Source organism: Eptatretus burgeri, chromosome 6 (assembly GCF_056783735.1).
Source record: "Eptatretus burgeri isolate ZD-2024b chromosome 6, Ebu_testis_v1, whole genome shotgun sequence".
NCBI classification, from domain to species: domain Eukaryota; kingdom Metazoa; phylum Chordata; class Myxini; order Myxiniformes; family Myxinidae; genus Eptatretus; species Eptatretus burgeri.
The window spans coordinates 41,896,210-41,916,032 of record NC_140966.1 but is presented as its reverse complement, the minus strand read 5'-3'; the positions used below and the strand labels follow the sequence as shown (position 1 = coordinate 41,916,032).

Here is a 19,823-nt window from a genome sequence, read left to right as displayed (position 1 = left end):
AGAGAGAGAGAGAGAGAGAGAGAGAGAGAGAGAGGAGGCAGGATAGGATGGAGGGAAGGGAGAGGAAAGTGGAGGAGAGGGAAACTAGGAAGGGGAGGAGAGAGCGCTGCCTCACCAAACATTGCTATATTCACTGCGGGAGGGAGGGTGTGAGGAGGGGGTGAGAGAGAGGGAGGGAGGGAGGGAGGGAGGGAGGGAGGGAGGGAGAGAGAGAGAGAGAGAGAGAGAGAGAGAGAGAGAGAGAGGAGAGAGGAGAGAGGAGAGAGGAGAGAGGAGAGAAGAGAGAAAGCACGATTTGGGGGGGGGGGAGGTAAGAGGATGAGGAAATTACAAAAAACAAAGAAAAACCCCCCCAAAAAAGAGAAAAAGGTCAGGGGTAGAGGTGGCGCTACCAAAGCAAATGCTATGTTATGCCTAATGACCAAACACACACAAAAAATTATATATAAAAAAGAAAAGCATGTCAGAACAGCAAAACACGCAATGACGCAACAGAGTTTGTAAAGTAATCTGCTGGCACATCTGAAAAAAAACTTTGATATTCCAGTTGCAGAAAATCTGTGGGAACATGAACCAAAAGCAATCACTGAACACATTGAAGTACCGCTCACGTACGACCTTATGATCCCATCGAGCATGAACATGAAAAACAAAGCGTTGCGACCAGATATCACACTTAGGTACAAAAAGAGAGAAGAAGGCATTGATACCAGTTATTTTGGACTACACGATGCAGAAATCAAGAAAATGACCAAATACCAAGACCTCAAGAATGAAGTGAAAAGATCCTGGAAGCTGAAGAATGCCAAAGTTGTACCAGTGATAGTTGGATCTACAGGATTGATGATAAAGAAACTTAGAGATATTAAAAACCATCCTGGGAATATCACTACAAACGAACTACAGATGGAGGTTGTCTGGAACTCATTGACAATCCTGAAGAGAGCCCTCGGCACAAAACTTTGAGAACAGAAAACTTCACAGCTTGGTCCGTGAATCGTGACCCCTTACTGAAATAAAGGTGGATACTTTGAGCCCACCCTGGGAGGAGTCCATTCCACATTCTGAAACCCACATATGTAGATACCAATCAACGATGCACGCATGCACACACTTTGGGGCGGGAGCATTTCAAACCCATGCGATCTTCCTGGAAGGTCTGTCTGCATACACGCATGCATGCTTGTACATGCAGTGACCTTTGCACCCCACTGATAGGCTCACTCCGAATCAGATTTGTTCTTGCTACAGTCTCCTCAACAGATGGGGAAGGGTGGGGGAGGGGTGTGAGAGAGATATAGGGGTGGAGAGAGGGAGGGAGGAAAGAGGAAAAAAAAGGGGGGTGGATGGGTTGGAGAAAGAGGAGAGAGAGAGAGAGAGAGAGAGAGAGAGAGAGAGAGAGAGAGAGAGAGAGAGAGAGAGAGAGAGAGAGAGAGAGAGAGAGAGAGAGAGAGAGAGAGAGAGAGAGAGAGAGAGAGAGAGAGAGAGAGAGAGAGAGAGAGAGAGAGAGAGAGAGAGAGAGAGAGAGAGAGAGAGAGAGAGAGAGAGAGAGAGAGAGAGAGAGAGAGAGAGAGAGAGAGAGAGAGAGAGAGAGAGAGAGAGAGAGAGAGAGAGAGAGAGAGAGAGAGAGAGAGAGAGAGAGAGAGAGAGAGAGAGAGAGAGAGAGAGAGAGAGAGAGGTCAGAAAGAGGAGGTAGGGTTGGGAGGGAGAGAGAAGGGTGGGATAGGGGTGAGACACACAGAGTGGTTCGAGAGGGGAGGGGGAAAAGAGGGAGAGGGATGAGGGAGGGATAGAGTGAGGGATTCTGGCAGATGTGATGCCCGGTTTATCATCAATCCGAGAGACGGCTCACACATTGATGAATCACCGGGATGACAGTTTTTAGCTGGGTCGGGATTCGAATCCAGGCTCCACAGAGTGAGCATCCATACCACTCAGCTTTCCTGCCGTGATATGGCAATTCATTACTTCATAACTGAAGACATTTTTTACTCATCGTGATCATAAAATTTATTTTGCCTTTCTACTTCCGGTAAAGAACCATGGTATCGTAATTGAAAATTGAAGAATGTGCGTCAAGTGGCTTCACCAAGCACTCCATGAAACGGTTGAAGAAAACAAAACGTTTAATTATTGTTTGTATTTATCTATGCCGAAGTGGCGGCTTGTATAATGGCAGAAAATGGGTAACGTCGTGAAATTTTTTTTCACACTTTCAGCGAGCCAGTCACCACCTGTTGCACCACAGAACAACATGTGGCCAACGCAGGAGAGTAGCCCTGAACTTTGTTTAAGTCGATTGACATACAGTATTCAGTGACAGTGCGGATATTGTAAAGCACTCGCCAAGTGACTCAAGCACTCCAATGAAATGGATGACAAGAAAGGGCTCACTTGGCACACGATTAGCAATCACCAAACTGTCATATTAAACATGTCATAAATGCCGAAATGTCAAATGTCCGAATTGGGCAAATGAACACTTTTGTAGGAGTCAGAACTGATGCAAAGCTCGATTCTGGAGCTTAAATTTTGTAATTCAGCCTACTATAAGAGATTCCCGAGGTTATGGCATGGGCGGAAATGAAATAAAGCCACAAATGCTGGCACCTCCAGGGGTTTATAAACATTGCAATGTACCCAGCGATTCGTAGCTATGATGAACAGGCATTCAATAACATGAGTGAGGAAAGTGGAAAAAAAAAAAAAAAACTTTATCGTTAAGAAATTATTGCAGCCTGTTCCAAGTCAAGGCATGGTTGAGCAGGCCAAAAAAACATGTTGGCTTCAAACCCCAGAGAGGTTACCCAGGATATGTCTTAAGACCCAAGAGAGGGAGGCGGCCGAGGAGCACCTGATAAAGGATATAATTAAATAAGGCTGTTAATGATCTTTCACAGGGGTGTTTTAATTAGCCCAAACACCCAATTTTCACTCATGCACTTCCTTGGAGTTTTCTTCGTATGCATGCAAAGTTTCAGGCTGATAGGTTTCATGGTTTTGGGGTTTATGGAGCGCGTGCACGCACGCACGTGCGCACACACTTCTCTGTTTCCCATCTCCCATTCCTTATTATCATTAACTCGTCTACGATGAGGTCGAGAGGAGCTGTGAAAGCCATCATGATGTCTTTCAATCGATCCATTTTTCGGTGGGTGCATTAACAGTTTTTGTTTTTTTCCATACTCCTCCAAGACAGCTCAACGGATCGTTTTGAAACTTGGCATGGTGATTCATTACGTTGATGTGCAAAAAGTAATGGAGCCCTTTTTGAAATTTAATTTCTAGTCATGTGGTGAGATAATTATCCAATTAACTCAAAATGTAATCCATGTTTGTATGTCCATCACATATCACAATACGTTTTGACGTTGTTTAATTTGAACCTCTTCATTTAATCCCTTAATTAAGCCTCCCCCTTGGAGAAGGCTTTGAGTTGTGGGGTTTGTTTATACAATTAGTGCCCCCAATTTTTAATGATAACACAGAGTTTCTGAGACCCCCCCCCCCCTCGAAGAGTACTAAACCATAATTTAGAAAAATCTTCCTTACTGCACTCCCAACACTCCAATTTCCAAGCTGTATCAATTTCTGGGATGGCCATACCTAGTTCATTCTTTCAAAAGCAGGAAAGCCACAAGATTACCGATAGGAGTGGACATCAAAGAACAAACCTGGATTTGGTGGTGGTAAGGAAGTGACAGTTGTGGATGGTTAAGGATTGTAAGGCAGTGGCGAGAGAACATGTTACCACCCAGCACAAGCCTGTTGTGTTTGTGGTCAGGATGCAGAAAATGAGGGAGATGAAGAGCAGGGGTCGGAAGATTATTAGGTGGGTGAAATGCAGGGGAAACGTCGTCGCTGAGGACAAGGAGAGGATGAGGGCTAGATATGAGCAACTTAGCGTAGAAGCAGAAGTGGAAGAAGTCCAGACGCGTTTAACGTAATTGCAGAAGTTTTGTGTGGAAGAAGGTCAGGAAAGGGTGCATCATCGAGGGATAGAAACAAGGTATGTTGGACAGAGGAGGTAGCAAAGGCAGATGGTGAAAAGGAGGAGGTTTGGAAGAGGATAGAGAAGATCAAGAATCGTAGGAGGCAGCTTGAGGTGGGGTTGCTCCATCTGTATGGGCAGAAGAAGAAAACAGCAAGGAGAGCTGTGGATAAGGCAAGGAATAATATGGAAGAGGAGGTGTACAACAAGTTGCAAGAAGATGGTGGAAGAAAGATGATATATAAATTGGCTCGTGACAGGGATGAGGATGTTAAGAATATGAAAAGGGGAGGGGTGGCGTTGATTAATGATGGTGGTGGGAGGCTCGTGACAGAGAGGACCGTATTGAAGGTGTGGGAACAGTATTTCAAAGAGCTGTTGAATCAGGAAAGAAGCAACGGTGAGGTGGAGCAACCATGGGATTAAACTCAAGCGAGATGGGAAAGTGGAGTTGGTGGAGATCTCAGATGAGAAAGTGTGGACAGCATTGAAGAGGATGAAGAAGGGGAAGCGCCAGGCATTGCCGAGGTGTGTACAGAGATGATAATTGCAGTAGAGGAAGTCGGAGTCTGTTGGATATGTGTGTATATGTGTGTATATGTGTGTATATGTGTGTATATGTGTGTATATGTGTGTATATGTGTGTATATGTGTGTATATATATATATATATCTCCTGGTGTTGGCGCAGTGGTTAGGGCAGCGGCTTGGGACCCAAAAAGTCCTGAGTTCAAGCCCCGTTCGGCCACTGAATATATATATATATATATATATATATATATATATAATAAAAATATTATATATATATATATATATATATATATAATAAAAATATTATATATATATATATATATATATATATAATAAAAATATTATATATATATATATATATATATATATATATATATATATATATATATATATAATAAAAATATAGATCCGGGCCGTACAGCTTGCCGCTGCTTGGTGGCGGCTGCATCAAGGCGGAGGTGCAGGAGGATGTCTGCCGTTCACGGGAGACATTGGTGGCCGCGGTGGCGAGTGAAGATTGACGGAAAGACGCTGTTGTGAACCAGCGCACAGACCTGAACAATGAGGTGCACTATTCATGCCCCATAAAGTGTGATGGTAATATGCCATTGTAATCAGCGTGCAGACCCGAATGAAGAGGTGCGCTATGCCTGCCCCATACAGTGCGATGGTAATTATCACGAGGCTGCGCACGGGTCCGCTATTGTGCATACGGTTATTTATCACAGTGGTGATCCTCACAGGCAGCTGCCTGAGCATGGTGCCAACCCCAATCTGTGTCATGGATTGAAGGAAAGGATTTGATATAAATCAGGGTTGAAAAGAGCGCGCCGCGTGCGTCCTGTACAGCATTGAGATTTAATGTATGGTTCCACTATTACCTTCGATCGTGTTCTTGCAGCGGAGGATTTTTCCATTGTGTGGTTGATGCTTCTTTTGGACTCCGCGAGGACACATTCCCACAGTGGAGGGTGTTGCTGTGGTTTTCACAGGTGGCTGTCTGGATGCGGTGCCTGCTTGGATTTATTTCAGTAATAAGAGGAAAAGAGTTGGAATGAAGATCAAGATATAATCAGACCTAACTACGAGACCCACGCAACGCACTGCGTCCCGTTTGACCCATTAGACATGAGGGAAAGGTCTAACTGTATGGATATTAATGAAATAACTGCCTGAGGATCACTGTATGATGGACGCCATTGCCATAGAGACATGCAATTTTCCAGAACCGCAAATATATATATATATATATATATATATATATATATATATATATATATATATATATATATATATATATATATATATATATATATATATATATCTTCTTCTTTCAGCTGCTCCCGTTAGGGGTCGCCACAGCGGATCATCCATCATGATCCGCATAATGATTTGGCACAGGTTTTACGCCGGATGCCCTTCCTGACGCAACCCTGGTCGCCTCTTACGACACAGGAATATGGTACACCTATTCTAACCGGGGTATACACCGGCCCAGGACACTGGTACTCACTTCGCCGACCTCGGAAGGATGACAGGCTGAGTCAACCCCTGGTGTATTAATTCAGTGGCCCAACGGGGCTTGAACTTAGGACCTTTTGCATCCCAAGCTGCTGCAGCAACCACTGCGCCAATACCAGGATATATATATATATATATATATATATATATATATATATATATATATATATATATATATATATATATATATATATATATATATATATATATTGTTGCGAATTCGCGCCCGCCGGCGTGAGATTGGTCACGTGACTCGAATCGCGGCACGTCGCCCACCGGATGGACAATTCTGTCATGACCCTGTCGGACTAACGCCGGAAGCTAGTCACGGGTGGGCCTTTCGGCATCACCACGATCGTGCCAATCGGCCACCCACGTGGGATAGGGTCGTTCGCCAAACTCAACCTACCTAAGTACCCACGCGGATGGTCGACCGGGTGATCGCACCTCGCCGCAGGTCAACTCCGGACACAGGCCGCTTAAGCGGTCCGTTCTGTGCTATCGGGATAAGCGAGCGGTGTTATCGTCGGCTTTGACGGTTCCGATTCATTATCGGGCGTATTAAGCCCACTACGAACCCTTTACGTGAAGCAAGATGGAGATTCAAACGAAGGAAAGGACGCAGCGAAACGGGGACCAATTCAACATAATGCACTTTATTTACACGACACACGAAGAGCACACATATATCAATTTAAAACAAAAACAACAATGCAGAGCTACGACCAAATACGCGAACACACGGCAACACTTATACAGTTTTACTTTACAAGACACGGCACCACAAGATCCATACAAAAAAAAACAAAAGAAAAGGCCACCCTCAAAGACAAAGGGGCAGACGGGGCCCGTGGGCCTTTATGGCGTGGGACTTGGCAGACCGAACGAGTCCCACGAGACCGTTGCAGGTTTCCTGCACCCTCGCGGTGCGATGGTGGGCGAGCTCTCTCCGGCGCTCCTTGTACGAACGCGCAGGTCCGCGCAACACAGCCGGCAGAGCGGCACCTCCAGTCCACGTCCCTCCGCGACGTCCGGACTCCCCACCGACTGCAAGCTGCAACGAGCGGTTCGCTCTACGGACCGCGTCTCCAAGACCCAGACGGGCAGAAGACCATGAACCGCCGACTGATACTGACACTCTCACCGACCGCCCTGACCTGACCTCCTCTGACCTGACTTCCTCTGGTGTCACTCTTTTTGGTGTCACTTCCGTGCGCCCTTTCATTTCCCCGGCACCCCGCCCCTCCCTTCGCAGCACGCGGGGGGGGGGGACATTCCACCAGAGAAATCGGGGCGGGAGCCGAGTTTCAATCGTCATTCTTGTTTACCAGAGAAATCGGGGTGGGAGTTGAGCCTCAACCGTCATTCTTGTTTACCAGAGAAATCGGGGCGGGAGTTGAGCTTCAACCGTCATTCTTGTTTACCAGAGAAATCGGGGTAGGAGTTGTTGTTGTTCCCCTTTTGTGTTCGTGGAGATGTTGACGGTTGCTGGCGGAGTAGTGAGGATGGCGTGGTTGTTGAGAGGCAGGTGTGGTTGTTGTTGTGAAGCGGCGTTGTGGTTGGTGGTTGTTGTGTGATGGCGGTTGAGACGTGGTTGGTTCAAAATAAAGATAGAACAGAAAAACGCCTATCTCAAAGCGGCGCAGCCCGAATGAATCACATTTATTCCCTCTAAACAACAGGTTTGGGGCTAACTACACATGTACTTAAGAGATACCTCACCTTCGGGACCTGAATGGTGGCTTGCGAATATTCACAGCCGTAACAATATATATATATATATAGATATATACATATATACATATATATATACATATATATATACATATATATATTTATATATATACACACACACACACACACACACACACACACACACACACACACACACACACACACACACACACACACACACACACACACACACACACACACACACACACACACACACACACATATTGTTACGGTTGTGGAAATTCACAGAACACCATTCAGGTTCCCCGAAGATCAGTTATGTCGATAAGTGTGTGTCCAGATTAGATTTCCCCACCAATGTCTAAAGGGCTTCATTCGTGTGCCGGTTCAAGTTAGCCGTTATTCTTTTGCTATCTTTATTTTAAAACGAACAACATCTCCTCACTATCATCTCCACAAACAACGCCATCTTTTCACCAACAACAACCATTTAAACCAATGAACAACGTCTCCTCACCATCATCTCCACGGCGCCGCCATCTTTTCGCCAGCAATGGCATCCACAAACGAACAACATCTCCGCCGACAAACACGAAGACTCCCTCGTTGGAGCGAAAGCCGGTGATTCCTACCATGTCCGAGTTTGATGGCAAGATCGGATCAGAATGACAAAAGGGGCGGAGCCAGCCGGGGGTGAAGGGTCAAAGGTGAAAGACCAAACACCACTCCGAACCCGATAAAAGGCCGGGCTGAAACGCCGAGCTCGGTTGTTGAGTGGAGCTCAGTTGTTGAGTGGAGCTCAGTTGTTGAGTGGAGCTCTGGAGTTCGGAGTTGGGCTGGGCCGTTACAGGGTGCAGAGCTGTTGGTCGTTGGAGTCCGGTGGAGTTTGGAGCCTGGAGTCCAGTCGGGTCGAGCCTGCAGTGCAGTGCAGAGTTGTTGGTCGGTGGAGGCAGCAGCGAAGTCGCCAGCCGGAGAGAGGTCGCCAGCCGGAGAGAAGTCGCCAGCCAGCGACATAACGGTCCGAAGTGATCGGGCCCCAGGACGGTCCGAGCGACGCTGAGAAGTGAGCAGGCTCTTAAGAGAGCATCAACTCCAAAAGAGCAAGGCCCGTTCGCTCCTCTGAAGCGTCATCGCCCAGGGCCGATCGACCAGGCCGCACGGCAAGGCCTGGACCAACTGAGATGCCGTTACACCAGCTGCCGTGTTGACGAGACATACAGAGGGTCGCCGACCGAAAAACTCATCGAGTCGTCTCCAGGGCGACAAGGTAACCTGCACTGCCTCGTGGAGCTCCTTCGGTCTTCCAAGCTCCGAGGAACATTAAAGGCCTACGGGCCCTGTTCTTCCTTTTCTTTTCTGGGATTTTTGCATGGAAGTCTGTGGCACCTTGTCGGATAAGTAGAATTGTTGTGTAGATAAGTAGAATAAGTGCATGGAAATGATAATAGACAACGGATGTAGGTCTTTTTGCTCGTGTCCTGTCCCCATCTCCCCCCCCCCCCCATTGCCCATTGCTTCATTGACTGCATGCGTGTACAATAAATGTCCGCATAGTTTGAATATTCACCTGCTCGTTGCGTCCCTTCCTCCATTGAACTGCCATAATTGCGTTCAGAATAAACAGCTGGTTATTAATAGCCGATAAGATAATCGTGTCCAACGGGGCTTGGCGATAATAAACCGCTCGGCAATCGCAGACGGAAAGAGCTGCTTAAAGCGGCTCGTTTCCGAGCAGGTCCCGCTGAGGTACAACCTCTCGGTAGTCTGTCCACGCGAATAATTAGGTAAATCGACAATTCGGCGATCGACCCTGTAGCGCGGGCAGAGCATTGACAAGGTTGCGGTGTGGTTAAAAACACACCCGTAGCTGGATTTTGGCATTGATCCGAAAGCTGCGACTGGATTGCCACGTCCGGTGGGTGCGTACGGCCGCAAATTAGCTAAAGGCGGTCGCCCGCACGCCGGAGTGGCGGAAATCCACTAGAATATATATATATATATATATATATATATATATATATATATATATATATATATATACATATACATATACATATACATATATATATATATATATATATACATACATATGTTGGCTGAAGAAGCATTGGCTGAAGATGAGCAATGAGAAGATTGAGGTGATGTGAGTCAGGCAGCAGAGAAAATCAATGACTATCAGGTTAGAGGGGAAGGAGATCAGGCAGGGAAATAGGTTTCAGTATCTGGGAAGAACAGTGACTGGGGATAGCAAGTCTGAGACAGAGGTGTGGAAGAAGATTCAGATGGACATGAATACATGGAGGAGGGTGGAGGGATAATGGCAGATAGAAAGACATCAAAATAATTGAAAGGGAGGTTCTGATATCATGTGTAATGCCAGTCTACCTTTACAGTCTGGAAATGGTGGCACTCAGAGCCAACAACAGAGGCTGTAGGTTTGCGACAACTGGGTCAGGAGGATTACGAGATTTAAGAGGGCGAATAGGATGGATGAACTGTGGGAGGAGATTGGTGTGCAGATGAGTTTGACTGGGAGATTGGTGAAATGCCGGCTGAGATGGGCTGGACACTTGGTGCGGATGGGGGAGGAAAGAATGGCAAAGAGCGCAGCGGATAGATTGAGGGACAAGGTCGGAGGAAAATAAGTATACCATGGTTGAGATGGGAGTATTATATCCATAAGGTGGGGTGGTTGGAGAGTGGAGATATTGGATGAGGACAGAGGGGGGTGGAGGAGTATTGTGGTCAAGGCAGGGCAGAAGCGTGGTGCCATCGGACCTCATCCCCTATAAAGTGAAGAGGATAAGAGAAGAAGAAGAAGAAGAAGAAGAAGAAGAAGAAGAAGAATCAATTTCCGAGTTGTATCTCTGAGCTGGCTGGGACTTTCAGAATGAAATTTTATATCAATAATGTGAGTAGAAATTATGTGGGGTTGATATTTTTTTGTATTAACCTAATTATAGCCATTTTAACTTTTTCATCATAACCCCACTAATCTTTGTCAGATTGGAACGAAATTGCCCCTTAAGATAGCCCAGCCCAGAGCAAGGCACATTTATGCTTAATTTACATCATACCCCTCTGGGCAAAGGTCAAGGTATGACATACCTAGGAGTATTAAACCACCATTTAAGTTTTTCTCCATTTTTTCTGCCAATGTCTGAGGACTTTTGGAATGAAACTTTGCCTCAATAATGACTATTAAGGTATGCGAGGTTGACATAATATTTTTGACCTTGATCTAATTTTTAAGGTCATGACTCAATTTATAGGCATTTTAACATTTTTCACCAAAACTCGATGAAGGCTTGTCCAATATGATCTGATCAGAATGAAATTTCCCTCTCTACATAATCTAGAGCAAGGTGCATTTATGCTTAATTTACATCACACCCCTCTGAGTTAAAGGTCAAGGTCAAATGGCAGTCTAAAAAAAACGTTAAAAGAAATGCATTTTTTGCCATTGCTCAATTTTTCCAATGCGGAATCTCAAAGACCACTTGGCCTTCCAAGATGTTCTTGCATCATAATAGTGGACCTGCACTGAGGTTGTATGATTATATGATTGGTGTCCTTGACCTAATTAACAAAAATACCTTTTTGATCATAACTTGAATAATTTTCCTCCCATTTTCATGATGTTGGGTTTAATGGATAGATTGTAGATGAGGACACATTTTCTTCATTTATATGTTATCGCCATAAATGTTGAAGGTCAAGGTCACATGGTGGCACCAAAAAAAATATGGCCATCATTGGATCGTGGGTGAGGGTAAGTCACGGGTGATCACTAAGGGTAAGCCTCCTCCAGTCAGAAGAGGCTTACCCTTGGCAATAACTTTGTGATTGCAGATATCTAATTAGGGGAGCAAGCAAACAAATGCTTGGTCTCCTACTGTTGTTGGTATTTTCATAATTATTATTATTATTATTCCTTCCACCAAATTTTTGTGGAAGCTGTAGCATCGGCAGCGCTGCTCCAAATAAGTTGAAATGCCACAGAAATGTTGGGGCGAATGGGAACATATTGTTTCCGAGTTTTGATTATGCAATCACCATGGCAACCAGCTTGGATTTAACAAAAAACTTCAAAAATCCACTTTGAAACTGCAAATGTTATCGATTCAATTATTGTCAGGTTATGATTGACTACCCATGGTAAAAAATAAATAAATAAATTACATACGATGATGTAATCAGTGAAGTTAAGAAAAAAAATTCCAATCAAAATGAAAAAAAAAATTGTGGCATGTACACCACTACATAAAGTTGAATACAAAATTTTGTTTTGATGGGACACAGGGTATGGCAATGACAAATAAAACTAGAGGGGGGAGCACTCGGTAGAGTGCAAAACCTCCGCCGCCAATACTACTCGGTCACTCAAGTGAACCTGATATCCTATTCATTTAATTTGACGTCAACAGTGCTCACAGAGTTATAGTTTGCAACTTTCCCTTTTACATACTCAATTCATTCGTCATAACTAGATTCCTCGAGACAGAAATTGATTTTACGTGGGTATATCCACCTGATATTCCAAAATCAGCCGCAATTATAATTTTGGCATGTTTTTTGTTGGAAATCACTTACAACATGTAGAAATGCAAAAAAAAAATCGAAATTTTGTAGAAAAAAAAAGTTGCAAAATTTTCTGTTTTTTTTTTTCTCCAACAATTTTTTTTTGGGGGGGTGGGGGGGTTGGAAATCACTTAAAACATGTAGAAATGCAAAAACAAAAAATTCAAATATTTTTCCAAAATGGCCGCCATTGCGGCCATATTGGACTTTGGACCAAGTCCAAAATCTAATGGCATGATCCTTGGACCATACCTAATCCTCCCACCAAGTTTCGTCGAAATCCGTCGAGGAGTTTTTCCGTAATACTGTTCACAAACAAACAGACAGGGGTGAAAACAGTAACCTCGTCCATCTTCGATGGCGGAGGTTAACAAAATAAATGAAAATTGATCATGTCAGAGGTGACACCATCTTGGTGTAACCTAAGAAAAGCTTTCTCCAGAACTGCTGCTCAGATTTAGTTGAAGCTTCCCAAGCAATGTTGGGGCAAATGGGAACTAATGCCTTTTTTTTCCAAATTTTGATTTTTCAATCACCATGGCAACTAGCTTGGAGTTAAACAAAAACTTTAAAATATTTTTCGCTGAAACTGCAAATGCTCTCAATTTTATACGTGCCAGGTTTGTGATCGACTACCCATGGTGAAAAAAATTGGTTTTTAAGATGTCGACATCCAACCAAGACATTATATTTTAAATTAATTTTCTGAAATATGTAGAATTTGTTTTTCACTTGTAAGTTGTGGGGTACGAAATGTAAATAAAGGTGGAGAAAGTCTGATTTAATGAAATTTAATTCCAGGCTTTAATGCGACAAAAGGTGAAAATTTCGAAAGTGGGTGTAGAGTTGACCTTCTCGAGGCAATATACATAGACAATGTTTATTTATTTTGCAATATAAAAATACTGTATGTACACACACGAAGGTGAAGATGCAACTTTGAACTTGCACAACTTTTGATGTACCCAACACATCATAGAAACAAACTATAAATGGTGCATGAAAGCAAAATTCATCAAGTTTTTTTTTATTGAATACGGTACAGTTCAAATTTTTCGGCTTCATGATAACCGCAATCTTTCAAAATACTGTACGGTACATTGTTCAATTCAATTTTCCAACTTGTTGAAAACACTATCCAGTTGATGTGGAATAATTTCATGAATTGCATTTGTGATCCTACCACTAAATTAATCCAAAGAATGTGGTTTTGATGAGTCAACAACAGTTTTGTATCGACCCATGCAAGGTACTCCAATGGGGACAGGTCAGGAAAACGAGGTGTGTAGTAATTGCTCTGCTTCTACTGAACGACTTGTCGAGGAGGACATCATTCAAAAAACATAGTGGTAGGGAGCCTAGTCTTGTTGGTAGAAGATGATCTGTGAAAGATCCAATCATTGTAACTTAGGAACCAAATGCATTAATTGTGATTGTTGACTTTAGTACCCTCTGATGAAGAAGTAGCCTCATAAAAAAATGTCAATTCATCACAAAACCCAGGGGAATTGTGGCTTTAATAACAGCAACAACATGCATAACAACAATTACATTAACAAGACATGAATTATACTTTCATTTGCCATTTGTAGCTCATTTCGATCATGCCTACACATCGCCCAAATAAAGGTATCAAAAGTTATGAAGTTTAAAGTTGGAAAAAATGTGGGAAGGAAATGCACTTTGAAGTGCAGACTCATAAAATGCATCCTTACTATAATTTAGGGACTGGTGTTTGTTTATTTGTTATGACGAAAATTGAAAATTTTCATCATATGTTGGTCTGTCTTGTTTGTTTGTATGTTTGTCTGTGAGTGTGACAAGTTGCGAACGCTTTCAGCTATCTTCGACGAACTTTGGCAGAGGATTCTGAAGGACAAAAGGGAGGCCGGTCAATGATTTTTGTTTGTTTGTTTGTTGGGATACTCCTCCTACAGTTTTGGGCCGATTACATCCAGACTTGCGACATAGGATCAGCAAGACCATGACCCCAATTAATGCATAGGGGTATTTTTATCTTTGCCGGTGAACTTGTGGAGGGGGGGGGTGGTATGCAAATTCTCCATGTAAATGTGTATCGTGTGTCACCGCCTCCAGGTGGGAGAGGGTATTACAAGTATCCACCCCTTACTGCACAGTATTCCTGTCCCCACATTTTCCAGTTCAGTGAGGCGTTTTGAATTACAAGCAGTAGGTATGTTTTTACTTCATGCACGTAACCTGGGTTATCATTTTGCCTATATAGAGTAGTCACTTGCCTAAATAAAGGTATGCGTCAGAAGAACATGTTGCATGCTTGGAGCACGATTGCCCATCGGGTGGGTACACTCTGCTGGCATTCTTAAAGTAGGCTTTCAAAGGATCAGAACATTTCAAAATAAAGTCGTGAAACCAGTTTTTCCACCACCAACACTTTCCACAGGACACACATTGACGTTGTAGGCTGATTGCAATTTTTCTGTGAACTCTACAGGTAACTGCACGATTTGTTCATATATTTCCATTAATTTGATATTCACTGGTCAATACAAGAGGGAAGGATGAACAAAAGAAGTCTGGACTACCACCCCTCCCCTTCACTTCACTTTACTTATTTTCAGGGGTGAGGGGGGGGAGGGGGGGAGGGCATACATTACACCTGATGTGAATATTCGCAATTTAACATCTTAATATATTTCTTAACCGAATACGTACAGAAACATCCAATTGCAGTGCTGTATCGAAAGGCACCACTAAAACACGTATACATTATTGTACCTGTTTGTCCTTGTGAACGTTGTGGTTTGAGTGTGAAACCTCATTCATGGAAATACGTCTGGAGAAACCAAATTTCCGATAAAATCCAATGGGTCACGTACCAAGTTTCAGGTTACCACAGTGCGGTTAAGTTGACAATCCCCGAAGTCCGTAACGAGAAGCAGTGAAACTGTACATACTCGATAATTCCTACTCTTCCACAAACTGTTGAAGAACGGAATTTGCAAGAGGGTTCACGAAGTTAAATGCACGACCGAGTTGAAACAGGGTAGCCACGAACGCAAGGGCGGGCTGGATTCAACCCAACCCCTAAGCTGGTCACCCAATATCTTGCGTTAATCTGAAGATTATAATCTCGATCGAGACACTTTGCTCAAACATCTGAAACGTCATCACTCTTTAGTTGCCCATCCAAACATTGCAGTCGAAACCTAAAACAAACTCCTCTTCAATAATATTGACCCATCATCTTTGAAACAACCAGAGGCCGTGTGCACAATGAAAAAATAAAGACATGGGTTACATTTATTTAGCACAATGGGAAAGCACCACATGATAGGTTATTTGCTTGCACAGGTCTTTGTTTTAACTCTCCAGAGATGAATTGTATCAAAGTACAATAAAAATCTGGCTGAAAAGCCAAAATCACAATCATGGAATCACAATGACAAATAATTATTTGTTTATAATCCAAGCAAACACTTCATCGAATTTCTCAATCAAATTAACAAGACATATTCTGATTATTTATAGATAACCTTAAATGCTGTTTAATATATTGGATCAATTAGAGGGATCACTTGGTAAAGCTTTGAGACCAAACATGATAGTTTGTAACCATTTTTCAGTGTGCACAATCAAGGTATTAAGATTACACCATCGCACAACTTATCCACATCACGACTCCTCGCAAATTACTTTGTGCACAGTCGACGGGCGATGGAGGTTCAGAGTTCACCGACAACACTCTAAGCTTCAACGAGTGATGTTTTTTATTGTTCATTTGTAGGTCCCGCATGAGAAAAATTATTTTCACTTTTATATATTTCGATAGAATTGTACTTTCGACCCGATATTTATAGATTATCAGATGTTGTAAAAAGTGATTTTTCATGTTGAAATTTAAGGGGTTTGTGTGGTTCCTTCACAGACTGACCATCCCATTTTGATTGTTCTGTGCCAGGTGTTCCATATCATTGGAACAGTCATTTATTTTCCTCTTCAATTATGGAAATATTATGCATATTCGATAAATAATAACCTTATCAGAGAATTGGAATCACAACAATGATTGAGGAAAATGGTGGATTGAATGTTCAAACGTACTCTTACAAAACTACATAATTGCTGAAATTGTGATGTTTGATCATTGTACCTAATGTAGACACATCATTATCGGTGGTGGCAGCTATGCTCGTGACTGCCTTTTTCTGACGGATGACATTGGCTGATACAACCCAAAGATGAATAATGAATCAACTGGTGATGACAAAGAAAATAAAGTGCAGGAACAGTGAAGACCGAGTCAAGAAAGAAAGATTGTGTGCTTCACTTCAAAGTTTCCAATTGCGAATATTTCACATTCCTCTCTGAAAGCCTGGTGTTGGCTCAGTGATTAGGGTGGTGGCTTGGGATCCTAGGGTCCTGAGTTCAAGCCCTGTCGGCCACTGAATTAATACACCAGGGGTTGACTCAGCCTGTCATCCTTCTGAGGTCGGCAAAATGAGTACCACTTCCAGTGTGTGTACTGATAGAGGGACACTGCATCAGCGACACAGTCGCACTTCAAGAAATGATAGCTACCCCGGCAGCTAAGTTGCCATACGACCACCACATTCTTCTCTGAAAAAACATATGCTGACAAGAGACTACAACGTCTGCACGAAACACAACTCTGACAACTTGCACAACCACCAGGCTGTGCCTCAAGGATGGAAACCACCTGTGAACAAATATCTTTCACACGAGAACCAAGGATAACACAGAGACTGTTATCAGTGTGTTACAATGAACCAAAACAGATTGGCCAAATCTACTGAATCAAATCCTGAACAATCATGCTCATCATGTAGCTCAATGAGATCCTCAGCTGATGGAGCCAAACAGGCATTTAAGTCCGACTGCATATTCTGCAACAAAGGTCGTAAAAAGACAGAGATTAAGGGTATATGGACAACTGAAGCTACTTCAAGATTTCAATTTGATATAGGGGAAACTATCAAATAAATAGAAGATATGAAAAAGTATGAAAGGCTTCTTATACGGATCAAGGATTGGACCTCTTTGCTTGCGAAGCACAGTCCCACAGAAGTTGTCACCAGAAATATGACGCAGATGTATGTCATTGAAAGATCTGCAAGGCTGTATGCCCAATATGCGGATCAGTGTTCATCAATAAACAATATCCCTTTCCCTTCAAAAACTGGCTTCGATGGACAGGTGACAATAAAGACACCATTACTGAAAAAGATACATCTAAAAGCTTGTATTGAGTTTGAGAAAAAGCATCTCAATGATGCTGCAGGCATGTGGAGAAATGTTTTGTGGTCAAATGACACAAAAATTAAACTTTTGTTCTAAATTCAAAGCATTATGTCTGGCGTAAGCCTAACACTGCCCATCACCCAGTCAACACCATCCACACTGTCACGCATGATAGTGGCAGCATCATGTTATAGGGCTGCTTTTCATCAACGGGGACTGGCAAGCTTGTCAGAATAGAAGGGCCAATGGAAGGTGCAAAGTACAGGATAATCCTTGAATGATGAAAACTTGCTTGAGTCAGCCATGAATCTGAAACTGGGTAGGAGATTCACATTTTAGCAGGACAATGATCCAGAGCACAAAGTTAAAGCCACACGAGTGGCTGGAGAACAAGAAAATAAATGTTCTTGAGTGGCTCAAAGTCCTGACTTGAACCCAATTGAACATTTATGGTGAGACTTGAAGATTGCAGTCCATCGACGATCCCCATAAAACTTGGCAGAACGAGAGAAATTTTCACGTGAAGAATTGGTAAATATTTCACCATCTCACTGTACAAAGCTGGTGAAGATCTACCCAAAAAGAATCGTAGCGGTCATTGCTGCAAAATGTGCTTCGACCAAGTACTGACCTTAGGGGGTGAATACTTTTGCAACCAGTGAATTTCGATTTGTACATGTTTTTTGAAGGCATTCCTGACATGTAACCTCCTTCAACTACAACAGTGTTTAGTTTGATCTCTTCAATTATGAATACAAAAGTTCATTTGGAAAAATTGTTGCTACATAATTCATCAAAATGTGGCATTATTGGTAGGGGGTGAATACTTTTGCAAGCCACTGTATCTAAAAGTCCTGTCAATATCCCAATACCCCTTTATCTCCAATGATTCTGGGGTACATATCTAATTTTAATTTAAACATATCTACTGCCATGACCTTTCCAGGTAGACCATTCCATGTATTAACTGCTCTCCGAGTGAAAGACCCCTGCCTTACTACCATCTTAACTCTCAGGCTATGGCCACAGACGCCTCGTAACCACGATCGCATCACCTCATAACCGCCTCCTTTCTCGTGTATAAAGTCCTGTCTCCTTCAGCTGCTCCTCATAGCTGAGTCTAGCTTGGCCGAACATCAATTGAGGAGCTCAGCACCGAACCCTCTCAATAGAAGCCAGGTCTTTCCTGACTTGTGGTGACCAAAACAGCACACAATATTCAAGATGGGGCTTCACTAAGTGGTCAAGTATATACTTCAATTTTATTAAGATAATATTAAAGATCGCTGAAAGAAATCTGGAAGTTTAGCACCACTGAAGCAGTCTTATAATCACTCACCCTTATACCCAGTAATAAGATGACATCGAGTCACAGTTTAGGAGATGGAAGCTTAATTGATCACCGTGGAATGCAGCGTCAATCGACCACGTACTTACATAACCATATTGGCAAAGTCTTTGTCACCACGATACTGTCCCTCTCACATGCTATATAATGATATACATCATGGTAATATGGCTCTTGGAAGTATTATGAAGGCAAAAGGAGTGATAGAGTGTTCAAATATATGATTCAATTTAAACAAGAGCGAGAATCGTTTTCCAAAACATGTCCTCTACCGATGTGATATTTTCGAAGTCCAAAACGGACAAACTCTGTGAAAAATTGACGGAACGCACTGAAACTGAAACTTGTTCGTAACTTATCACAATAAAGCCATGTACCAAGTTCCAGGTTAATATGTCAAAGGGTATGGGGAAAAAGTCTGGAAAAAAAAACAAAACAAGCTGAATACCATGAATGACCCCGACATCGAATGAAAGCTGATTACCAAATGATGTTGATACTTGGGCAGCCGATTAACAGACAAGATTTAAAAAATAACAACAATGAATGCCATGAATGATCGGGTGTCAAATAAAAGTCGATTACAAAATGATGTTGATAATACTGACATAGCCGATTACCAAACATAACAAGATGGCGACTATGCGTGACCCCCGCCATGCCTTTTATGCCATGACGTCGATTTCTTTGATAAAATAAATGTAAATACAAATTCCTGTCAACTTGACGACACAATGCAAGATGACATTGCAGTTAAAGATGACAGAAATACAAATTAATCCATATCTTAACGAAGACATGTCCTTTGTGCGTGACTGTTATTTAAATGGTGAGGACGGACTGACCACGTGCCTGGGCGTGGCCTAACTATGATCGACAGGAGCTCTGAAGCACTCGAGCTGTGATTAGTTGCTGA

At 42.8% G+C, this 19,823-nt stretch overlaps 1 protein-coding gene across 5 annotated transcripts in view; it reads right to left on the bottom strand.

Moving 5' to 3' along the window:
• SLC35A3 (solute carrier family 35 member A3) overlaps positions 1-19,823 on the bottom strand; it is a 95,553-nt gene that overhangs the window by 39,847 nt on the left and 35,883 nt on the right. The window contains exon 1 of one of the 5 annotated variants that reach the window (XM_085884704.1): positions 15,076-15,366. The exons of 3 other annotated variants lie outside the window; for them this stretch is intronic. In XM_085884704.1, coding sequence (XP_085740830.1) covers positions 15,076-15,123 — 48 coding nt within the window. In that variant the 5' untranslated portion in view covers positions 15,124-15,366. Of the gene's footprint in view, positions 1-15,075; positions 15,367-19,823 lie in introns of those variants that run through there. One more of the 5 variants, XM_085884703.1, reaches the window with a different exon arrangement.